Genomic DNA, 25,427 nt, shown 5'->3' with positions numbered 1-25,427 from the left:
TGATGTTCAAAATCACTTTTAGCAGAATGAGAGAAGAGAGAAACTAGCCTAGAGAAGTCAAAAAGACATCACGCAAAATGTTGAAAAAGCCGCAAAATGAGGTAAAGCGAAACATTTTTTTTATTCGACGAAGTAAAAAAAAAAACATAGCCGGAAAAATTCCAGAGACGACTCGAAGTAGAAATCTGACTATTCTCACTAATCAGATGCAACACCAGCATATTATCAATCGACAGACAGTGTAACCAATTCACAAAGAAAAGACTGGAGAACTGGAAACTTGACAAAGGACCAAATCAAAAAATAATATTCTCTAAAAATCAAAACAAAATTCTCTACAAAAAGATAACATAAAGCTTCCCATCCATAACTCATAGAAATCAATTAGTTATATATTTGGCTAGATCAATCACCCACCTAGTATTGGCAGAGAAACGTTAAACAACAAACTTAAAAAAAGACTAAGAAAAACTCTAACGAATTAGAGATTTGAATAATTTGTTTAATGGAAAACTACCCTGCTAAGCCTTCAAGTACAAATTCATAGTATCGACACCTACAAAGATGCTCCTTATTGAGAAAAAAGTTACCAACAAAAAACATTAAATTGGAAGAAATAGGCAATAAACTTAGAAAAAAGACAAAGTGGCCAAAATTTGCCCTGATTTACTCGATTTTCTTTAACAAAAACAACTCGAAACTAATATCAATCAAAATGAGAGACATCCAAAAGAGCTACACCAAATGACTTCCACTAGAAAACTCCCCAAATGCTATCAAAGGTTGAGGAAGAATAGAAACGACATTTAAAACCAAATTGAACAAATAAAAAACGAGAAAAAGTAAGGTGTTTAAAATTTACAAAAATTAAAGCCATATAAAGTTACTTTGAGCAAATAGAGCAATGAAATGCTCGCGAAAAAATGGGCAAGTCATAACAAGCTAAAGAAATTGTCTACCATTGAAAAAAAACGAAAAAAAAGCCCAAAAATTAAAAAAGTGGTTAAAAAATTCCTAATTTTTCTGTCATTTTTCTTCAGAAAAAATGTTTTATAAACAAAATTGTAATCAATTTGTATCCCTCATGATCCTAGAGTAACGAGCTTCTATACAAACTGCACTTAAAGCAGAAAAACAAAACAAAAGGCCAAAATACATTAAATTTCGTCGAAAAATCAGCAAAACTGATCAAAAACCTCCAAATTTGCATAAAACTCAAATTAACTACTTGAAACCTTCAATTCCTATCAGAACAAGCCCAAATCCAATACAATATCATAATCAAACCTCATAAACAAGAAAAATTGCAAAAAACTGCTTTTAAAAGCCGCACGTGAACAAAAAATTTCGCTCGCTCAGAGAAAATTTTTTCACACATCAATTTCTCGCTCTCTCGAAAACAGCGGTATGAACAAAAAACCACTCTCTTTTCGCTCCGCTCTTCACTTTTGTTCAGCTCCAAAATCACTCCAAATTTTTTCACGCGTTTCATTTCCCGCTTCAAAAATCACTCCAATAAAATTGATTTAAAAAAAAAGGACTTCTCCAATACTCCTCTTCGAGTCGTAAAAATAGGAGCGCTATAATAGCCGGCTGAGATGGGCGGCTATTAATAAGATAGAATTCGATCTCTTAAAGGTTATCTTACATGTTTCAAAAACATCTCAATGATACTTTTCTGTCAATTCCGAGAAAAAATGCTTTAACGATGATTATTTCATAAATTTTCATCTTCTCACTCCATTTCCTGCCTTGACTGAAAACTTAACTGCCTACGAGCAATTTGACCTTGCTTATCTAGTTCCTGGAACATTTACAGGTTCGTAAACAGTTTAAATTTCAACGTTGTAATGTTCTCCAAACAAACTATTGTTAATTAAATGTTCTTTTCTTGCGAATAGCATGTTCTGCATAATTGGTGCCTATTTTTTCCAGATTTAAAAATGACAGTAAAAAATTCTGTTAACTATTGATATCTGAAGAAAGGGTATTAATGCTCTACCTTAAACATACCCGGCAGATTGCCGGAAAATAGCCGCCGTTGATTCCAATAAGCATGATTGGGATTGAAAGAAAAGATATTGAAAAAAAAAGATTTTTGTACAAAAACATTTTTAAGTCCGATTTATTTTGATGGCATTTCGTAGTTGAACATAACGTACTTCTGTTTATTAGAGAGAGGCTACAGGGGCTACTATCAATACCAATAAGCATTAGAGGTAACTAAGACCTATAGGAACGACGTTCAAATAGCGGGCATCTAAAATTGGGCTTTATGGGTTTATCCCGTTTCTACTTCTGACTTCAATTTTTATACCGACTCTCTTCATTTTGAATTGCTTTGCTGAGCAACTGATGTTCAAAAACACTTTTAGCAGAATGAGAGAAGAGAGAAACTAGCCTAGAGAAGTCAAAAAGATATCACGCAAAATGTTGAAAAAGCGGCAAAATGAGGTAAAGCGAAACATTTTTTATTCGACGAAGTAAAAAAACATAGCAGGACAACTCCTGACGTACAATTTAAAGAAATTTCATTGACTAAACAGAAAAACTAGACTTAGAATGGACTATGAGTGAATTGAGAAAACCATTTTTTAAAAAAATCAGATCAAAAAATACGAATAAAAACAGAAAATCAATGTCAAAATGCCGCATGTGAACAAAAAAAACCACTAGCGAGAAATTAAAATTTAATTCAAACAATAAAATTAGGCCTAGAATGAGCTGTGAATGGATTGGGAAAACCATTTAGAAAAAATACGATCCAAAAAATCGAAAAAAATAGTAAAAATCAGAGTGAAATTGCCGCATGTGAACAAAAAATCACCACCAAGAAACCGAATTTTTGTTCAAACACCGTTTTCTCACTCTACTTTAAAATTAGAGCGAAAAAAATTCACGCCGCAAAACCACTCGCTTTTTCGCTCCATTTCCTGTTTCGGCGTGACCAAAATCACTACTCCAATTTGACTTCAAAAATCATGAAAATGTGTGAACAGATCTTAAAAAAAAAGACAGCGCCCCAATACAATTCAAATTCTTTGAATTGTAAAAAATAGGAGCGCTATAATAGCCGGCTGAGAAGATGAGGGCGGCTATTAATTAAACCTATAATCTACTAACTCAGAATGATTAACCTTTCCAACACTTTTTCTTTCAAAAATTATACCATTTTCATTTGTATTCATTTCTCTATCAGTCACTTCTAGCCTGTCGAAGCCGCCACGAAAGTCACATTTTTTAACTATTGGAAGGCAAAATTTGAACCCCTTAAATATATCTGTTTCAAAAATATGTTCAAAACCAATTTTTGCCTGAAATCACTCCAGGATTGTATCTGCAAGACCTGAAAAAAATTCATTGGCCCTTGAAGATTGATAATTTTTTTAACTTAGAAAATGACAAAAAAATAAAATCAATTTCAATAAAAAATTTTAATAAAAGTGAAAATCGTGATAATAAAATCTTCAGAATCATTTCTGTGTCTTTAGAGGCTATCCAGAAACCCAACTCCAAGCCTTCAAGTATTCATTGGCTCAAAGATCCGTAGGCAATAATTTTGGGAAAAAATTTCCAATACCAGAAACTAGAAAATCGTTCTATTAAAATGCTGCAAACCAATCCATTGCCCCTAGCAACTATGTAATATACTATAAAACCCTTGAGGAGGTTACCTGGCTACCCAGGGAAGGAAAACAAACATAGCCGGCAGATTGCCGGAAAATAGCCGCCGTTGACACGCTAGACGCAAATCGGGATTGAAACAGAAAAAAAAGAAGCAATTGATATTGACCAAACTTTTCTAAGTTTTCCTAAATTTAAAAAATTGTTCTAATTCAGTAAGCAATTTCAGTTAGAATCTAAATCTATACTGACTTCGGCTTCTAAACTGAAGGTTATTAAGCTTAATACTAATATCAGCTAGCAATCGCTCTAATGAACTTTGATAACCTAATGCACTATGACTTCATGACCGGGTTTTATTGGTTTATCCCGACTCTTTTGAGTTTGATCTTCTGAATTTGACATTATTAACCCCATTGAGTAATTGAATGCGTAAAAGTATTTAAAATCCATTCATTTGATACAATGAGTGAGGTAACTTGAAAAAAATTGCAAAAATTAATATCATTTTGCGTGTTGTGTTTGTAGTACCAAAACAGATAGCTCATAAAAAGGTCATAGCAATTAATTTTGTCTCGCAAGACATTCATCAACTTTTACAAATTTTAATCTAAGACTAATCAAACAAAAAACTCAAAAAAAACATACAAAATTGCACCACTTGGAGCCCAGAAAATGACCTTTCAACCTTAAATTAAGGCCATTCCCGCATCTGGACCACTCTAAGCACTTGAAGGGCTACCAAAGCCCATTTTGGGCCTCTAATGAAACCTAATGCCCGCTGGACTTTACCTGTTATCACATTTTGAAAGATCAAAGTCATTGAAAAATGTGTGAACACATCTTAGAAAAACACACCGCCCCAATACAATTCAAATTCTTTGAATTGTAAAAAATAGGAGCGCTATAATAGCCGGCTGAGAAGATGAGGGCGGCTATTAAAAAGTAGTTCGAGAAAGAACATCTGTAGATGTGCACTTTCGCTTGCAAGTTTTGATACATAGTTTGGCATATGACGGGTTAGACATTAGCACCCGCACATTACTAATCCTCCTGTTTTTTTTAAATTTTTGCGAGTAGTATAATCATTTTGCAATGAATAGAGCTCAAATTCAAAGAATCTGATTGATTTATAAGGAGCAGGTCAGCTTAAATCAAGCACTTCAAAGGGGGCAGTTCTGAGCATCTTTTAAATCTTAGACATGCCTTGAAAAAAAAACCATGAGTAAGAGATTTCGATAAGATACTGACCTGTTGAGCAGATGCAGTCTGCTGTGTCTGTGGAGAGGAAGCAGTCATGCTGTTGGCTAGATCAATCAGAGAATTGTGCACCTGAAAACATACAAAGTTGTCCAACTGATCCCAAAAAGAAAGGAAAATGATTATTGGCTTGTTCAAAGCATATCAGGATTTCTTAGCTTCCTTTCTTGCAAACTTTTACTAAAATCTTTTCAAAAGAAACAAAAAAATGGATCTCTTCGGCGCATAACTCGGACCTGGTCTCCTGAATAAAGAAACTACTGTGGATACTTAGAAGTACTGAATGAGGTACCCACTTGTTGTAGAGATGAGTTTAGACTGAGAAGCATCTCCTGTTGCGAATGTGTTGATGAAGAAGACGTCGGGTGTTGTTGTTGGTGTTGACCAGCATGGTACCCATTTCCATTACTACCCCTGCTCTCGCCATTCCCTTTAACACCCAAGAACTAAATACTGATGATATCTGCTTTGAAACTTGAACAGAATGTTAGATATGATATTAATGACATGATTTAATGCTCTACATTACAATTGACCTTTACTTTAAAAACAGGTCCAGTTAAAAACTGCTAATATTTGGCAAAAACTGTGCGTATGTAAGGTCAACTGTGTAACATTGGCGAGAAATATATTCTTTTTTCTATTTTGGGCTTTAGATGCTGGAAATTCGTCAGGCATTCAGCCAACGCACAAACTAAACAGTCCTCACTTTGATAGATCTTTTTATTGTTACTGCCTCTGCTCAGCTGATCCATGTACATACAAAAGGCTTCAGCCGTTAGCTGTGCAGAGTTGCTTCCTGCTGCTCCCCCTCTCCCACCCTGGAACCCGGATGCTACTGCACCCTGTGGAGACAATTGGGGTTGTTGTGGAACTCCCCTACCATCGCCCGAGGAGGAATGTCTGGAACTGGAAGAAAGGCCATCATTCCTCGGAAACGCTGTAGAAGCTAGCAACGCGTGTGCTTCTCTCGCAACAGCAGCTGCAGCAGAATCCTTTAGTTTCAGACTCTCAACATATCGCAGAAGATCTGCATGAGCCATTTCGTCATAATTCACAATTTCAGTCATGCCGCGATTCATGTTCCTTCCTCCAGAGGTCAAAGGAACGTTTCTCTCGCTTGATTCGCGGTTGGAGGATTGTTCGCCTAAAAAGATTTAAGTTACTGGTAGTACTTAACTACAAGTTTACATTTTTACTACTCACTTTTTGAAAAAAAATAAAGAAGTTCAGAATTATGGTTTCACGCTTTCTGATAACATAAGCGGCAGATTATCGGAAAATAGCAGCGATAGAGGCCTGTGGCCTTCAATGAATTGAAACAACTAAGGAAATAAGATAGACAGATTGACCACCAGTCCTTTAATAGACCACTAAACTTTTTGGGTTAGATTCGGACTGGCATTTTCATGACACAGAGCTTTTTCAAAAATAATATTCGAAATCAAAAACTCCAGCCAATAATACTCAAGAATTAGGGCATATACGCTTGGCCTACTTAGATGCACACTACTGATCTTTAACTAGAAAATTTTCACAAAATTTAAAGTTCATTAAGTGATTTCAGAAGTCATTTTCTGAGTGAGCTAAGTAACGCAACTGACCTTAAAACAGATTAAAGGACATTACGCACACAAACTTTATCAGCAAAGCAGTAGAAGTTACTGAATTTGACAAAGTAAATTGCAAGAAGTCAGGTCGCAAGAATCGATGGAGTAAAGGAATGAAAAAAACAGCATGACAAGTCCTGAAATACAATCCAAAGACTTGAATGAAAAACTTAGAAGTACTCTACCTGACCAGCAGATCAATTGAATAATGCCAGCCAAAACAAAAAAAGATACTGATTGCTAAAACTCTTGAAGCTTTTACCCTGAAGGTAAAATGTGATCGCTTTAAATATACTTATTTGAAAAAAAGTTCAAAACAAATGTTTGACTCTAAAATCGGTCCAGGATTATATGTGCAAGACCTGGATAAAGTTCATTGGCCCTTGCAGATCGATTAACTCAGAAAATAGCAAAAATTTTTAAATGAAATCAATTGCAAATTCTAATGAAACTTAGCTGAAAATCGTGATGTTAACACCTTCCGAATCATTTGTCTCCAGAGGCATTCTAATAACCCAATTCCCAGCCTTAAAAAAATAATTGGTTGATAAAGATCGATAGGCAAAAATTTTCAGAAAAAATTTCAAAAAATAAGGAATTTCGTTTCATTAAAAACGTTGAAAACCTGCCAACTATGTAATAACATGCTATCAAACGCTGGAGGAGGTTAACTGTATACTGAGGCAAGAAAAACTGTATAGAAAACAAATGAGTTTTGAATAATTTAAAAATTTAAAATTTTATCTGAAAATTTCTAAAATTCGCAATGTTAAATTGTTGAAAACAATTTCATGGACACTAACAATTATAAAGTAATTTTTTATCAGAACGAGGAATAGGTTTTCTGGCCCTTGAGAATGGACAAATACCAAAAAGGACAAAAATTTTAGGAACCTAAAATTCGCAGGTTTTATCTAAAAACTACTAAAATTCCACACAATAAAATGTGGAAAACCATGTTTAAAATGTTGTAAACCTTAAAGGAGATTCCCTGGCCACAGACTGAAAATAAAATTTTTCAAAAAAAAATTCAAAAATTAGTATCATTTTGCGTGTTTCTGTATGTAGTACCAAAACATATGGCTCACAAACTGGTCATAACTTGTAATTTTGTCTCGCAAAAGACCTGCATCAAACTTTAAAAACTTGAACCTTAGACTAATCAAACCAAAAATTCAAAACATCATAAAAAAAAACATGAAAAATTGCACCAGTTTGAGCCCAAAAACCCCTTTTTAACCTTAAATTAAGGCCATCCCAGCAGCAACACCACTCTAAGCACCTGAAGGACTACTAAATCCCTCTGATGAAACTTAATGCCCACTGTGCTTTACCTGTTTTTATCCCGTTTTGAGAGTTCAAAGTATTTAAAAAAAGTTTGAGAACATATTAACAACATAACTGACTAACGACGGGCGAATTCTTCTCAAACGACCAGCGAGCGGTTAGCTTCGTCAGTAGCTAGCTACGGTTTAGTGAGCTCAGCTTTAGCTTGATGCCATTCTTTAAATTTCTAGCCTCTTTAGTAGTAAATAAATCAAATAGAAAATGATTTTAAAAATTTACAAAATATTGCAAAATTCAAAAGCTTCCAGATTTCGCAGCAAATGTTCAAAATTATTTTTTCTCTCTGGAGTTGTGTCAAGTAACCCATCTGCAAGACTTGAAAAGCTTCGTTGGTCAGTAATGATCTTCAAAATCAGAAAACGCAAATTTTAACAAAATGTTGCTAAAATTCAAGAAATTAAAATTTCATCAAAGAACTGCAAAAGCTGGAGTCATTAAAATATTTATAACAATTCCATTAACTCTAGACAATATGTGACAGCTTATCATGAAACATTGGAGGAGGTCCCTAGGACCATGGTGCTGGAAAAAATGACAAAATCAAAATGATTAAAAAAAACTTTTGAAAAAATTGCAAACATTTTTTAAAAATTGCTGATATTAAAATCTTGAAAAACAATTCATTACATCTAGAAGATAAGTGAAACCTATAATCGAACCCATGAGGAGGTTATGAGGCACTTCAGGCTGGAGAAACCCAAAACGTAAAAAAATCAAAAATTTCAAAAAATTGCAAGTTGCATAAAACTGCAAAAAATTGTGATAATAAAAGTTAAAACTAATCCATTGGCGGAAACATTTTGTTTTCCAGTAACTTATTATCAAACCTAATCGGAGATTTTCGGTTAGGGTGAAAAACCTGAATAATGACAATGTCGAAAAAATATCGGACAAAAATTAAGTTTTGTAAAAAATGAAAAAATTCGTGGTGTTGAAATCTTGAAAAATATTCCATTACGCTTAGAATCTATACAGTAACTTTTTCTCAAACGCAAGAGGAGGTTTTTTGGCTCTTGAGGCTGGATAAACCTAAAAAAACCGACAAAAATTTTCAAAAAACTTGAAAAATTTTATCGAAAAATTGCTAAAAGTTGTGAGATTAAAAAGTTTAAAACTATTCCATGGCCAATAGATTCTTTTCAGCGACTCATTATCAAACCCTTAAGGAGGTGTTCTTGTCCCTGGGTCTGTAAAAACTTCAGTAATGAGAAACAAAACAAGAAAAATGAAAAAAATAAACATTTTGTCAAAAAAATGCTTAAATTCGTGATGTTAAAATGTTAAATCATTCCGCTACCACTGGAAACTATGCAGTTACCTATAATAAAACCCTAGATGAGGTTCCTTGACACCTAGGTCTGAAAGAAACCAAAGAAGTGAAAAACATTTTCAAAAAGCTTGAAAAAATTGTGAAAATTACTATAAAATTGCGTGTTTTTAGCGAGCGGTTGTTCGAACGTAGCCATGGGGAGGAGGCAACAGTGGGGTGGGGGGCAACAGCGCGGTGGGGGTGGGGGCATTAAGGGCGGGGGATCAACAGTGCGAGTGTCTTCAACCTCTCTTCCGCCCTTCACACCATAAGTTTAAGTCTCCAAAACAGTTTGAGCTGAAAGACTCTAAGAGCACTTAATGCCCGCTGGGCGCTACCTGTGTATCCCGTTTTTGAGGATGAAAATTCAAAAGCGTCAGACGAAAAATCAGTCAAGCAAAAAATCGCATTAAAAAAACGACTGGAATAATATAATTGCTACTAACTTCGTTTGAGAGCAATTAAAAACATACCCGGCAGATTGCCGGAAAATAGTCGCCGTTGATTCCCATAACTCTATTGGGATTGAAAGAAAAGAAAATATCAACAAAAATTGACTTTTGTGTAAAACCTTTTTTTGAGTGCGATTTATTTTGATGTAATTTCGTAATTGAACATACTCCTGTCTCTCAGTGAGAGGCTACAGGGTCTAGTATCAATACCAATAAGCATTATAGATAGTAACTAAAACTTATCAGAACAAAGTTCAAGTACCCGGCATCTAAAAATGGGCTTTATGGGTTCATCCCGTTTCTATTTCTGACTTTGATTTTTTATACTGACTCTTTTCATTTTGAATTGCTTTGCTGAGCAGCTGCTGTTTAAAAGGACTTTGAGCAGAATGACAGAAGAGTAAAACTAACCCAGAGAAGTCAAAAAGATTTCACGCAAAATGTCGAAAAAGCGGCAAAATGGGTAAAGTGAAAAAAATTTCGACGAAGTAAAAAAAAAGGAGCGCTATAATAGCCGACTTAGAAGATGAGGGCGGCTATTAAACACAGAGCCCCTACACAATTCAAATTCCATGAATTGTGAAAAAAAACACGTTGTCCCCAATAATAGCCGCTATCACTTCGGGGCTATTAATAAAAATTTCTTATATTAAAAAATATCGCAATACTTCAACGCACGAGTCCCCCAAATTGAGGCGATTAGGAACTCACAATTTTGTAAACGAAAATAAAGTCACTTACGTCGACTCACTCGTTCCTCGGAATTCACTTGGCGATTTTCATCTACAGCAACATCGTGCGGTTCACTCTGATTAGCAGCGACTACTTGGGCCACATTTACAGCTCGTGAAGAATCGTCTACAGGTTCATTTTGTACAGTTGACGTTATTCGATTGGATCCAGCGCTTTGCGGTGGAGAACTTTGGATCCCTGATGTGGTATCAACAACAACCCCAGGAGTCCATAGTGGGTTTTGTGATTGGTGGACCTCGACGTTTGCTGACAAGGAATCCGGATTCATGGCTGCGGCATTAGATCCCTGTTCCAAGTCAATGTCATTGTCAGCGGACATAGTTTCCTCATCAACGTCGTTTTCTTCATTATCGACAACGGCATGAGTGATTGATATTGCATTCGCGACATCGTCCAGGTCATCCGGCGAGAAATTGCCCTCTGTGTTCAATTGCGCAGTGGAACTTAGCGAATCTTCATTATCTCCTGCAGCTACAGGAACTGCTGCCGCAGATGATGTTTCCACCCCTAAACGTTAAGAATTGAGCTAACGAGTTATGAAAGTAATCTTAGGAGTTCAAAACAACCAAGTGGATGACATACACGCGATAAAGAACTTAATTCCCGCCACATTTGGGTCGAGCAAATTGAGAAACATTAGGCAATGGTCCATCGCCTAAAATGGAAGAGGGGGCGATATGGTGGGTATACTAACTGACCTTCTGGGACATCTACACTTCGGCATCGATCGGAACTGAATCTGTCCTTGTACTCTGAGATCTGCACTTTCTGTGTCTCTATCTTCTGATGCAGTTGACCAACGTACCTAAAAACACCCACACCGAACTTCAGATAAAAAAAAGAAAACTGAACCAAAAATGATTTGTTCATTTGACCAGAATCTAGTTTTGATGTACTCTGCATGTTTGTTAGAATTTATCGACCCATTTTCAATATTTAATCGAATCTTACCTTAGGGGTTTTGTTTTTTATTATTGTCAATTTTGGTGCACAGAATTAAGAATTACACGATAACCATAGAAATTTTCACTGATTTCATTTTAGAACCTCCGAAAAAACTCGTGAGGTTTTGAGATTCAGAGAAGCCATTAATTGCCCCAGAGAGCTCCAATTATGAGTCTTTTCTGTAAATAGATTTAGTTTGATCTCATTACAGATGAGGTTGCAATTCGTGTTCCTATTTCTGAAAACTGGCAGTTTCTTCTAACCATTGCAAGTCACGGCACTTCTGATGGAAGTTGGGTGGCCTCACTTGGAAGTGGAGAGTTAGACAGTCAGTGCGGAGATCGTGGAAGCCATCAATAGCCAGCAGATCGAGACGGAAGAACCGGTTGTAGCCCCAGCACTCTCCCACCTCGAAGTCAGAGGCAAACTCACGAACAACATTTCGGCTGTCATCCGGATGCGAATGGTGCACCATTTCAATACGGTATTCGTATCTGAATAAGAATGCACTTAAGATTTGACCTTTACAGTTGAATTAACCATCAGATCTGGAAAACGTGACTCGGGGATAGCGGAGGGTGTTTGGGGGCATACAGAGATGCAATTATCGTTTAAATGGACCAGTACCTGACACCAACAGCTAACTTGCAAGCCTAAAGTGGAATGACATTACATCGACTGATCTTAAGCTCTCGAATTTCCTTATTTTAACAAACTCCGGTATCTTTTCTTCCCTTTTTGTTTCCTAAGACTCGGCGCGAGCCAAGTTCACTATTAACAAACAGGGCTTCTTATAAATCTATGTCAAGCCTATCTTGAGCATAATTTCACGATGTTTTTCGTTCATACTTCTAACAGGGGGTAACAAAATCTACAAGTGGTTAATTTTTCAAAATGCAGTTTAACGTTGTCAATTATTTTGACTTCCGTTTTTAAGTATGTATGCAGGACTCACTTGGAAGTTTCAGGTATTCCAGCAGTGAGTTCCAGGAATACTGAGAGGTAGCTACCCCTGACAACCCCATTGCCATCTGGGTACACTTTCAATCTCCAAGACAGGCCATTCACCACCAGAGGGGGCGAGTACACTGGGTCAGCCTTCTGCTGAAGCTGGTTGAAGTTGCAGATTCGGAATGTGGCACTGTCATAGTTCGGTACCAGCTCACTAAATATATCGATAAGTTGAAAACATAAACCGACAAATGTCGGAAGAATTGCCCTTGAACGACAGGCGAGGCAATTTAATTAGGGTCTGTAGCCTAAATCAATATTTCTTTATGGGTGCAGAAACCTTGCCCCCATGTTGCTATACTGCAACCGATTATATATTAGCAACAAGCTTTACTTCGGAGTGAGAACAATAGAGATCACTCAAAAATGAAGAAAAGCGTGAAAAAGTCACTTGAGAAGTCACAGAATGTTTAGAAGCGCATAATTGTTAAGCGAAAAATTTGCATGAAAAATCAACACGTTTACAATAATTGCTATGAACTTCGTTCAAGAGCAATTTTAAAAAAGTCAATTAAGAGAAAGCCCCTCCCCTAAAAGTGTAGTCGGTCAACTCGGGGGCAGCAAGTCATCTCCAATGTATATTTATAAATCCTGACGGTAGTCAAAAATCAAAGCATCAGATGCGAAAGATAGAAAAATTAAAGCATCAGAATTATAATTAAAATAGGGATCTATTCTGTTTTGTCCCACTGGGGGCGAAATAGATATGATAAATAGCAATCAAAATATAATGTGTAGTGATTTTGAATCAGGATTAGGAAAAAATATGTTTAACGTTTATAACAACAGCCTCCATTCCTCTACAATGGTTCCCATGGATGTCTACAATGTCCTTAAAATACTGAAATAAGTAGATGTAAATTGATATTGTTTTACACTGAAAACACGGAGCGCTCAAATTGATCACTTTCATGAATGGGAAACTGTCGTTTCTTTAAAATATTTTACGCCTTTGCAGAGCATTTTCGCAATTTTTTACATCTGATGTTTCTATGTTAACTTCTTTTACATCATGAACTCTTTACTTTGACCTTAAATTTGTTTCATTAACGAGAAGGTAAAATCTAAGCAAATTCTTCAGATCTTAAAAAAATCTCCGCTCTTTTTCATCATGGGTGTCACATTGACCGCCTTAAGTATACTCAGAAAATCATTTTGCTTATTTGAATTAATAATGGATGATACAATCGTTTAAGATAAAACATAGCTGGCAGATTTCCAGAAAACAGCCGCAATAGCTTCGTAGATTTGCAGTCTCAAAAAACAGTAAAAGACAGGCCAAAAAATCGTCTTTTCATTGAAGGCTGAGGTTATATTTTGATTAAAAATCTGTATAAGTTTTTGCTGCCTCTATTAGCTGGTCTCAAATAACCTTCATTTAGAGTGACACACACCCACTTGACCTTATCTCTTTGAATTAGAGTAAATAAAAGTCAATTTCAAAGTGCAGAAGTCATTTTTGTGAGTGAGGTAAATCAAGTGTGACCAAACTCGCTCCACTAAGAGCGAAAAAATGACGGCACTCACGCACTTCAGTTGAAACTGCATGAACGAATGAACAAAAAGCATATTTGAAGTGGTTGTGACGTCATATGGTCGTAACAAAAATTGCAACGACGAAATAAAAAACATAGCAGGACATGTCCGGACGTACAATTCAAAGAATTTTCATTGACTAAACAGAAAACTAGACCTAGAACGGATTATGGATTGGGAAAACCGTTTAGAAAAAAATCCGACCCAAGAAAACAAAACATAGCTGACGGATTGCCAGAAGATAGCCGCAATAGATTCGTAGATCGGTAGTCTAAAAAAACAGTAAAAAAGACAGACCAAAAAAATATGTCTTTTCATTGAAGGCTGATCTGTTATATTTTGATTAAAAATCTGTATAAGTTATTGCTGCCTCTATTAGCTGATCTCTAGTAACCATCATTTAGAGTGACACACACCCATTTAACCTTATCTCTTTGAATTAAAGTAAATAAAAGTCAATTTCAAAGTGAGGAAGTCAATTTTGAGAGTGAGGTAAGTCAAGTGTGACCAAAAATTTAATCAAGCGCATGAACAAAACAACTAGCTCCTCTAAGAGCGAAAAATGACGTCACACATGCAATTCAGTTAAAATTGCTTGAACGAATGAACAAAAAGAGGCTGTGACGTCATATGGTCGTAACAAAAATCATGACGACGAAATAAAAAACATAGCAGGACATGTCCGGACGTACAATTCAAAGAATTTTCATTGACTAAACAGAAAACTAGACCTAGAACGGATTATGGATTGGGAAAACCGTTTAGAAAAAAATCCGACCCAAGAAAACAAAACATAGCTGACGGATTGCCAGAAGATAGCCGCAATAGATTCGTAGATCGGTAGTCTAAAAAAACAGTAAAAGAGACAGACCAAAAAAATATGTCTTTTCATTGAAGGCTGATCTGTTATATTTTGATTAAAAATCTGTATAAGTTATTGCTGCCTCTATTAGCTGATCTCAAATAACCTTCATTTAGAGTGACACACACCCATTTGACCTTATCTCTTTGAATTAAAGTAAATAAAAGTCAATTTCAAAGTCAGGAAGTCATTTTTGAGAGTGAGGTAAGTCAAGTGTGACCAAAAATTTAATCACGCAAATGAACAAAAAAACTCGCTCCACTAAGAGCGAAAAATGACGTCACGCATGCAATTCAGTTGAAATTGCATGAACGAATGAACAAAAAGTGGCTGTGACGTCATATGGTCGTAACAAAAATCATGACGAAATAAAAAAACCAAGAGAAGGCCAATAATAGCCCCAGCTATCGCTGTACGGCTATTAAATAAAAAAAACCAAGAGAAGGCCAATAATAGCCCCAGCTATCGCTGTGCGGCTATTAAAAAACAGTAAAAAAAATCAAAGTGAAGTTGCCATATGTGCACAAAAAACCACTAGCGAGAAAGCGAATTTTTGTGCAAACACCGTTTTCTCACTCTACTTTAAATTTAGAGCGAAAAATTCACGCCGCAAAACCTCTCGCTTTTTCGCTCCACTTCCTGTTTCGGCGTGACCAAAATCACTACTCCAATTTGACTTCAAAAATCATGAAAATGTGTGAACAGATCTTAGAAAAAAAAGACAGCGCCCCAATACAATTCAAATTCTTTGAATTGTAATAAAAAACCAGACGAAGACCAATAATAGCCGCAGCTATCGCTGTGCGGCTATTAATAAATCAGTTCTCAGTTTTTTTCTAGTTGTGTCATGAATTTTGACTGCTTTTCTTTGATTCTTTTTTGCTTTGACACTTCTTCTATTAACCATTGAAGGTCTGTTTCGGGCGAAGATCCATATTAGTGCATAGAAGTTCAATAATGAATTGGGCATGAATGATGTATTTGATGACAATGGGTAAGAAAATATTATTTCGTTTCTATACAGAAATAATGTGTAATTAACCCACCTGGTGAAATCAGCTGGTACAGGTGCAGTGACAAATGATGCCATCGGTTTCTTCCACACCTGGCTGAACTTGTTCAAGATATCTTTTGTCTTGAATATGAGCTCACTCTTCTTAAACGCCCTCATGTCATTCTCAACACTGGCCAGGAGTGCAGTGAGGGTGTCTGTCTCTTCAATCAGGGAGTTTTTCTGTCCCATTAGAGTGTACAACTTAGTCTTTAAATGACTGTCCAATCTAGACACCATCATGTCAGCACTGTTGCGTATCTCTCTCACTCTATCCTCCTTTGCTGTAGTCACTCCCTCCACGTTTTTTTCCTGCATCAGTTACAACATACGAATTAGACACTTAACATACTTTTTTACTGCGAAAGTCGACAAAATTTTTAATCAATTCAGATGTATGATTTCTATACTTGCGTAAGTATATTCAAATTCATATCCAATTTTACCTAATGATTTGCGTAAAATCAGCTCGAGAACCACAATCTGCATGCATAGCCTCGCTCTCGTTTTATTGCTTGCTAAAAATATTTATCCTTTAGAATCAAGCTCAGAATTGACCTCAAATTATACTTTTAAAAAATGTTCCTGGTTAATAATACTCATTATTATAACTAACCACTTCTTGTATGAGTGATATGAGTTCTATGAGTCGGCGTCTGAGAGCTGTTATCTCTTCGTCGATGCTCTTCACATGCTGATCATAGACCTCATCGAGGGGTTTGAACTGATGACCGGAGTGGGTACCACCCCACAGTGCACACTGGTGACAGATGCAAGCCCGACAAGTCGCACAGAACACACTTAGCTGAAAAAGAAACAACTAACAATTACAGAACAATTTATGAACATATGATTTGACAGGTTTTTTTTATAGAACTTTCTGCTACAAGACTCTCAAACATAACAGCCTAACATCGGGCAAACTGCTCTCAAACGAAGGGTGAGCAGTTTCCTCCGTCAGTTGTTAGCTGGGGTCCAGACATACAAAAATGCCCCCCCCCCCCCACCTCATAATTTTGTCTTCTAAGCAGCGTTGTTAATTTTTACATTTAGAGACCAGTAAAGCTCTAAAAGAATTGCTGAGCGAAAATGATCACACGAAAAAAAAAAACTATCAGACGAGAAGTCGGTAGTGCGGAAAATCGCATTAAAAAAGGCCAACAGGGCTAATATAATTTCCCAAAAACTTTGTTTGATAGCAATGAAGAAAACGGAATGTCGAAAAAGGAGCAACGACGAAAACTTTTCCCTCGCTCCCCTCCACTTTATCAGAGAGGGACTATTTATCACAATTCACCTTTACCGTAATAAGAATGTAAAATATCAATTATGGAGGGCCAAAATCTATCGGGCAAAGGGAAACAGATTATCCATATAGACAGAAAATATTACAAAAATAGGATATACACTTTGAACAAAACGATCATCGAAGTACTACTAATTGCTTGCAGAACAGCTTCAAATTATCAACAATTTAACGCAAACGAAGCCCCAGAAATTTTTTGTTCACGTCCTGTGACCATCAGCATTTAAAATTCAATACGCATAATAACGCGCAAGTGACATTTGGTGATGTAAAACAATCCTTGATAACAGTTCTCTCGTACCTTGGTTCTCACTGCAAATCAACGCTCTTCGCCTTCAAGTAAAAAAAATATGTACTTGTTTCATTTGAACACGTTGAAAACAATTGCCTTTGATATATTTTCTTATAATTATAGTTTTTCAAAATAAAAATGCAGATAAGACATTATGAACCACACCTTTTCAGGATGTTCCTGGCAGAGATCTTTGTCCTGTCCACTATCCCCACTTGAGGTCGAGGGATCCCCACCCCCACTTGAGGATGCCGAGCCTCCTCTCCCCCCGTTAGCCCCACTACTACCCTGCCCCTGTGCTCCCCTGGCAATCTTGTTTGAATTCAGACTATCCAGCTGTTGGGTGACCTCCTCCACCCATCGACAGTTGACCAGGTCATGCAACTGCAAACCCGCTCTGTAACAGAAAACACTCAACTCTCAAGTGTGAAATAGTTGCCTAAGCAATGCTAACATGTTCAGTAATGGTTAAGTGACTCTGCTTGAAGTTACTGAGAACTTCTGGTGTTTATCGAGAAACGCGAAGCAGTTCGAGATATTAAGTCAGAATTTCGAAGTGACTTCTGCAGAGTCACTTAGCCATGCTTAAAACACGAAACGCGCAAGTTTTAAAATGACGAAAGTCAACGAAATTCAACTTCTGGCTAAGTAGCGACTTCTGGCATTTCGACTTCTGGCACTGCAGACTTTCGGCATTCTAAAATGTGCACGCGAGTGTTTTAATTAGCATTAAAGATAATATTGGAATTTCAGTTTTACGTTTGCAAATCTGCAGTAGATATGAAGTCATTCTCCTTGAAGACAAAACTTCAATTGGTTAAGGTGTCAGGTGTCAAACGTTTACCATACTGACTGAACATTTCACACCTGGGCTATTCATTTCACATGAACTTTTTCATGTCCTAAGTTTGAGTAGTGAGATCTTCGTCCATCTAGCGGAAGTCGATTTTCGGCGAAGACAGGAAACTAACAACTAATACAAGTTAGGCGACTTACCTGCAATGAGGGCATTGAGGTCTCTGTTCTGTTAGCCACCTCTGAAACAACAAAAATCTTTTCCCATCCTGGTAGAAACCATAGAAAAACGTTTATTTATTGTTATACATTAATAGTAATGAGACTCATCATTCAATGCAAACTTCGAAAAGATTTTAGATAGTTGCTGACATCCATAGCAGCTGCGAAATGAAACAAACATAGCTGGCAGATCGCCAGAAAAAAAGCCGCAATAGCTTCGTAGATCTGCACTCTCAAAAAGATAGTAAAAGCAGAGCAAAAAAAGCTTTTTATTAAATGCTGATATGTTATATTTTGATAAAGAATCTGTATAATTTAATGCTTCTTCTATTATCTTACCTCAAATAACCTTCAATTAGAGTGACACACATTCACATGACCCTATCTCTTTGAATTAAACTGAAAAAAGAGCCAAATCAAAGTGGGGAAGTCATTTTTGTGAGTGAAGTCACGTGTGACCAAAAATTCTACGCGAATGAACAAAAAATTGCTCCAATAAATATAACAAATGACGAACGCAATTCAGTTAAATTTGCATGAACGAATGAACAAAAAGCTAATTTGAAGTGGTTGTGGCGTCATATGGCCGTAACAAAAATCTTGACGACAAAATAAATAAAAAACACAGCAGGACAAGTCCTGACATGCAATTCAAAGAATTTTCATTGACTAAACAAAGAAAAGACCTAGAAAAGACAATCATTGTATTACGATAATCATTTAAAAAATCAGATCCAAAAAACGAAAAAGTGTAAACTCAATGTCAAAATGTGAACAAAAAACCACTAGCGAGAAAGCAAATTTTTGATCAAACGCCATTTTCACGCCGAAAAACCACTCGCTTTTTCGCTTCACTTCATGTTTCGGCGTGACCAAAATCATCACTCCAATTTGACTTCAAAATTCATGAAAATGTGTGAACAGATCATAAAAATAGACAGCGCCCCAATACAACAAAATCTTTGAATTGTAAAAAATAAGAGAAGGCCAAAAATAGCCCCAGCTATCACGTTGCGGCTATTAAAAAGAAACTTCGTATGATTCTGTTTTATGATTCCCACATTCATATTTGACATTGTCAAATCACTGCACTGCAAATTCAATAGCAGAAACGTTTGCGTTAGGAGAAATTTTGTGTTTCACCAAGCTTGAGCAAAAAACGGCGACTGCAAAATACGACACTAACTTCGTTTTGGAGGTGGATTAAAAACCTTCAATTTCAAATGAGTTCAATATTTGCGCCAAATTTTACTGTATACTTTTAAACAGCGGCCGTAAAATTTCGTTACCACACAATCATTATTATGTTAAATTCCCAACTATTTTCTGTCACTAATTAATTTGACGCTTTGAAAAGGAGGATCGTCTTATAATTCTCAGTTAGCTGCCAATCAGACAAAAAGTAAGTATTTGTCGTGCGTTGAATATTTAAAAATATGTCATATAGCTAACTCAATCATTAATCAATCAGTGATGGCAAAACCCAAAATTCTTTGATACTGCGTGATTTTCCTAGATGGTACAGTCAGGTCAAAGACAAGCAAAGGTAGCTGCACAAATTACAATAACTTTGTAGAACTAACGTTTTCATGCCTTATCTTGATATTCAAAAAAGATCTTAACGAACACCTGAGATGGAAGCAGCCCATTCGACATTTTGAGCTGGCCTTTAAACAGTGGAATTGTGACCAGCACAGAAATTCTGTAAGAACAGGGTTTAGCAATAAATACAGTCTTACCGCACAATGAAGCAACACTTTGCTATCAATTGTCTTTCTCGAAAAAAAATTTGAGGACAATTTAATTTTTTAAATGAAACTTTGAATATTTGAAGACTATCTGAGCGCCACCGTAGTCTCTAGTTGACTTCGAAAACCAAAAATCAAAACATTTGACTTTTTATGATGTGATGCTATAAACTTTTTCATTGAAGTTGTTTTTTTCTGGGTCTTTTATTGTCGGTTTGATAAAACTGGCTATATAAGTGTGCTACATAAATATAGCAGGCAACACTAACCAGAGATTGGTTTCGATTCAAAATGTCAGAAAGAACGTTCACCGAAAATCAATTTTCAAACATAGAAACAAAATGCGACTCCGAAATCAAAGTTTGTTTTTGTATGAAAAGATTTTTTTTATATTTGAGACTCATGGCGTGAAAAGGTAACATAATTGTTGGTCTCAGATGCATTAAAAGTTGCAATTTTCGGAATGAGTTGACCTAAAATTTGCCCAATTTTAGAGGGAGATAGCTTAAAAACGAAATCACATATGTTAGACTGAAAAAAAAATCGAAAACTGTCTCATCAAAAAAAAAGTTGGGCTGGCATCCATTTCTCCCATTTTTGGTCAAAAGAACCGCAAACTTACATTAACTGCCATTATTACACGACAAATGTTAGTCCATTTAGAAAAAGTGAATGAAGGGATAGTTTTTATATTGTAATTGTGAATGTGGTTACCCTTATGCAGAGGTAGCAGCACAGTTTGGAGCAGTGAGGACAGAGACGTGCATCGTATAGCTTCTCCATACAAATGAAGCAGCGAAACACCTCCGTCAGACTCTAAAACACATGAATAAATCTCATCAAAAGGAGGAGTGAGCTTAAAACACTCACGTGCACATTTTAAAATGCGGAAAGTCTGCAGTCCCAGAAGTTGTACTTGGCCAGAAGTTGACCTCCGTTGACTTTCGTCATTTTATAACGTGCGCGTTTTAAGCATGGTTACGTGACTCTGCAGAAGTCACTTCGAAATTCTGACTTAATATCTCGAACCACTTCGCGGTTCTCGGTTAACGCCAGAAGTTCTCAGTGACTTCAAGCAGAGTCATGTTGCCATTACTTATGTCATAAAATCAAACCATATCTAGCATGTAATCATGAGTTTAACGAGCTAATTTTTAATCTTAAGTTATAATTCCGAAGGGCCTAACTTTTGTGTTATATTGATACTAACTGTATGTTACCTTCTCTTTTGGGCAGTTTGAAGGAGAAGGTTTGTTAACCCCGTAATCTGTCCTTGTTGATTTCATATTCAATTATTCAACTAAATAAATTCTTTCTTTCTTATGTGGAAACTTCTCTGTCTACAGACAACTGAGCAATACTAATTGCTAATTCTTTCAGCACATAACTTTTTACCTTCACTCTGAACTTTTTCAACAGGACAATTTAACTCTTCTGTATCTTAACTCTTCAAAACAATGCAGTAATAAAAAGCAACACCTGCAAGTTAGCAGTCATGTTCAATCTCTCTAAGATCTATCAAGTCCTCTCATTAAAACTGAATCAGTTCTTCAGTTCTTACGAAACTTAATCCTATGCTCAGCGTTTCCGCCGATTTCAGTGTTTGAAACAGAACGCTTGGTTTTATTTAATGCCTTTTCGCTAGAAAAAACGAGAAGAGAATGTAACACTAACCTCCATTTCCAATGTCATTTCTCAATTAAGCTCAACTCTGATAGCTTTTAACTTTTCATTGCGACCTAAAATATAAAATAAGTGGTAATTCACGTAAAAAAGAAATATTTGGAGTCCGTCTATCTCCAAACTAGAAATAACTGCAACTTTTCAATTAGCACGACAATCGGGATTGGTTTTTTAAAGGCTATAACATTTTAATTCGGAGAAGTTCCGCTTAATGTTCTGCGTTTACGATACGGCAACAACCTACAAGATAATTACGCTCACTCATACACAGAAATCAATAATCCTTTGCTACCAAACTTCCTGCGCTTCACGTGACAGCAACATTTTTTAATATGACGTAATATTTAAAAAAAAATACTCAGTTTATCTTAACCAGCTCCCCACTGCATATTAAATAGCAATATTTCTTTCTCCGTGCAATTAAACATTGCTCAGCAAAAAGGAGTAGCGTAATTATTCTGGGAACACATGAAACCAATGGTGGCTGTTTGCCGCACATTCAAAAGCGTTAATCAATGCGTTCATACATCCACCAAGCGAAATAAACGGCATGGTGCTTATATTTGCCAAAACATTTTTAAACATTTACGCATCAAGAAAATCTATAAGAAAATCTATATCGGTGAGACATCAAGAAAATCTGCTAGAAAAGTTTATATTAATGAGACTCTAATAAGATTTCAGCTCGGTTTTGTCTCTTAGTCAATCGTCAAGGCCTCTTGCGATCCGGTTATTACGAAAAAAAAAACAACACCAGTGAAAAAAAAGCAGAGCTAAAGCAGCAAAAAAAAAGATTATCTCACAGTGTATTGTTAGAAGAAACGCATGAAAGAAATGATGGGGGGAACAAATGGCGTCTCCACCGGTGAACCAAGAATGGATCGTTAAATAACTTCATCAGCCTTAGAAACATTGTAGCTACAGCAAAGGTGCTAAGAAGAGGCGAGGGCTTAGCGAGGACAACACAAGGGTTGAAGGCAGCCATTTGGATCTTTTCTGATTCGCGCCAACCATTTTTGCATTTGGTCTTTTCCCAGTAAAATAAGAGAATGACAGCATCAAAAACAGAATAAACGAAAACGAATTCAAGACATTTAGGCTCATCAGCTCATTCTACACCTTCATAGCCTGTTTTTACAGCTCATAGCTTGTGTTCCTGAGCACGAAAAATTGGCAGCCTCACTCTTAATTCGCTCAATTGTTCCAATGATTTTTTTGTGCTTCAAACTATAACTATACAAAACAAAACAGAAAAATATGAATTATTACAATTGAGCAATAGAAGTAGTACTTGTAGGAAATTCAAGGGTTACAACCCAAGTTTAGGTCAGTTGAAATTTTAACTGCCACTAGCTCGGGATGCGATGTAATTTCTATATGGGCATTGTGCAACGATGATTATCCAAAATTATTACTTAACCATAGCTCTTACTTAACCATAGCCTGACCAATGTTGGCTGCAATGATGGTACCACGTGAAAGTTTCAGACGCAAAGTGGCTATAGTCACCACAAAAGAGCAATGTTGATCGTAAAAAGATTAGTCTGAAATGTGGGGAATAATAAGAAAAAGGGCAGCTGAGAACAGGCTACTATAGGCCTAATGCTGTTCCCCGTATGTTGGTCAGTGGCAAGATAAGATTATGTTGACCGAACTGGAACCTCTCATTCAGTAATTTTTTTATCGGACATACGAACCCGCGTTTTTGGGGATATGCATCTGGAACTGCTTTCGCGTGCCACCATTTTGACGTGGTAAACGATTCCCATAGTGAGCGTACAAAGCACAACTGACTGCTAACAAGAAAGAATAACGTACAGCTCCAGATATTCATAGAGGGAAAAAGTTTCAGTTTCTTCAGATATTTCTCGTAGCTGAAGTTCAGATTGGGCGGTACTTGGTCACTTTACGAATTCTGCACAAAATTTTTTTCATAGGCGTCCTGATCAGTGAAAGTAGCTTCCTGTAGATCTTCCATTCTCTTCGATTATTTAATGAAGACAAAGGGATTTCTGCGGCCCATAATTATTTTGTTTTCTTATTTTTCTGTGATAATTGGGAGACAAAGTCTAGGGTGGGAGGCTTGTCATTGCTTACTTTTACGCGGTATGCGCTCGTTGTTAACATCTTTGTTCAAAAAGTACCCGAGGTTGATGAGCTCATCTACGTTGATGTAGCTACTGATTCATGGCTGACGAATTATATTTTATATCAGCTTCCGATCAGAGAAAAATACGAAACGTGCTCATAAATTCATAAGCAACCACAGTTAGAGAAGGACATTAAATTTCCTGCAAGATCTCACATCTAAGTGCCTAGCCTAACGACCGTCCACAATAAGTTCAAAAAGTTTAAAATATTGCACTACTTGTATTATGAGTGTATACCAGCACCGAAAAAATCTACTTCAAAGAAAGTGGCTGAAGCTTTCCGGAGCCGACTTTTAAGCGCATTCCACAAAGCAGTTAAGAGCCTTAAAATAAAAATTGGGACCAAATAAATGTGAAACGTAGTTACGTTCGGCTGTAAGGACATTTCAAAACATTTTAATCCTTTCGCCGCTCAATTTTACGATTAAATGTTTTAAGATTACCAAAATGAGGGAATATAACGAAATTAATCCGCCGCACAATTCGTCAAACATATTTTGCGGTGGAAATCAGTTTTCACATTAACTTTCAGTTTAAAAGTGAAAAACTGGCGAGAATTTCCATATAAGGCACCGCCTTTTCGTCCGCGAAGTCCGAAAAGATGCTTCACACGCACAATGTATTAACATAGGAAAGTTGAAATCTGGTAATAAAAACGATTAAATTTGCTCAAAAATTTCGTAGACGCACGTAATGTGTAATATTGAACTATTTTCTGTATTCAAGCTTTATTCGATAATAATGAAACATGATTGAAAGACGTTAAAATTGTATTAATTTTGAAATTTTATTTAAATCTTAATTTCTCAAGAACTAAAATTTTCTCTGAGTTTTGATTTTATTTTTTGTTGTAAACTGGCATTACATATTCATAGTCTAGGCCATTTTCTTTTGTCAATTCAACTGCAGTTAGTTAAATGCCATGTCAACTCAACAATCACCCTGACACTACATTTTACAAATGTCTCATTAAAGTTATTCAGCGACAGCTGTTTTCTCATTTAGTAAAATTCAAAATAGAGTAATTTATCTGTCAAAAATAGCTTCATTTGCGAACTCATTAAACGTCCTCAATATTTAGATGTCCTTTCCGATTGATATAAATAGTCAAAATGGAGAACCAATAAAAATTTGACAAAAACTAAAATTAACATTCCGTTCACATCGATTGAAACAGCAATGATATATATCAGTGCTGTTTCAATCGATGTGAACGGAATGTTAATTTTAGTTTTTGTCGAATTTATTGGTTCTCCATTTTGACTATTTATATCAATCGGAAAGGACATCTAAATATTGAGGACGTTTAATGAGTTCGCAAATGAATATATATAATATATATATATATATATATATATATATATATATAAAACAGATATATATAATGATATATAATGATAATGATATATATATATATATATATATATATATATATAATATATATATATATATATATATTATATATATATAT

The 25,427-nt window shown here is 36.0% G+C and overlaps 2 protein-coding genes across 3 annotated transcripts in view; both read right to left on the bottom strand.

Moving 5' to 3' along the window:
* LOC142339644 (uncharacterized) overlaps window positions 1-25,427 on the bottom strand; it is a 615,633-nt gene that overhangs the window by 28,401 nt on the left and 561,805 nt on the right. For both annotated transcript variants that reach the window (XM_075389832.1, XM_075389831.1), the window contains exons 2-14: window positions 21,798-21,865; window positions 20,838-20,939; window positions 18,355-18,395; window positions 17,524-17,755; window positions 16,377-16,565; window positions 15,756-16,072; window positions 12,256-12,465; window positions 11,564-11,794; window positions 11,054-11,160; window positions 10,344-10,862; window positions 5,594-6,031; window positions 5,181-5,314; window positions 4,876-4,956 (exon numbers count right to left, since the gene is read on the bottom strand). In XM_075389832.1, the coding sequence (XP_075245947.1) occupies window positions 4,876-4,956; window positions 5,181-5,314; window positions 5,594-6,031; window positions 10,344-10,862; window positions 11,054-11,160; window positions 11,564-11,794; window positions 12,256-12,465; window positions 15,756-16,072; window positions 16,377-16,565; window positions 17,524-17,755; window positions 18,355-18,395; window positions 20,838-20,939; window positions 21,798-21,815 (2,619 nt within the window). In that variant the 5' untranslated portion in view covers window positions 21,816-21,865. The remainder of the gene's footprint in view (window positions 1-4,875; window positions 4,957-5,180; window positions 5,315-5,593; window positions 6,032-10,343; window positions 10,863-11,053; window positions 11,161-11,563; window positions 11,795-12,255; window positions 12,466-15,755; window positions 16,073-16,376; window positions 16,566-17,523; window positions 17,756-18,354; window positions 18,396-20,837; window positions 20,940-21,797; window positions 21,866-25,427) is intronic.
* Window positions 1-25,427, bottom strand: part of LOC142339651 (uncharacterized) — a 349,015-nt gene that overhangs the window by 193,854 nt on the left and 129,734 nt on the right. The gene's annotated exons all lie outside the window — the stretch shown is intronic.

Source organism: Convolutriloba macropyga, chromosome 5 (genome assembly GCF_964194025.1).
Source record: "Convolutriloba macropyga chromosome 5, txConMacr16.3, whole genome shotgun sequence".
In the NCBI taxonomy this organism is placed as follows: domain Eukaryota; kingdom Metazoa; phylum Xenacoelomorpha; order Acoela; family Convolutidae; genus Convolutriloba; species Convolutriloba macropyga.
This window is presented reverse-complemented; position numbering and strand designations above follow the sequence as displayed.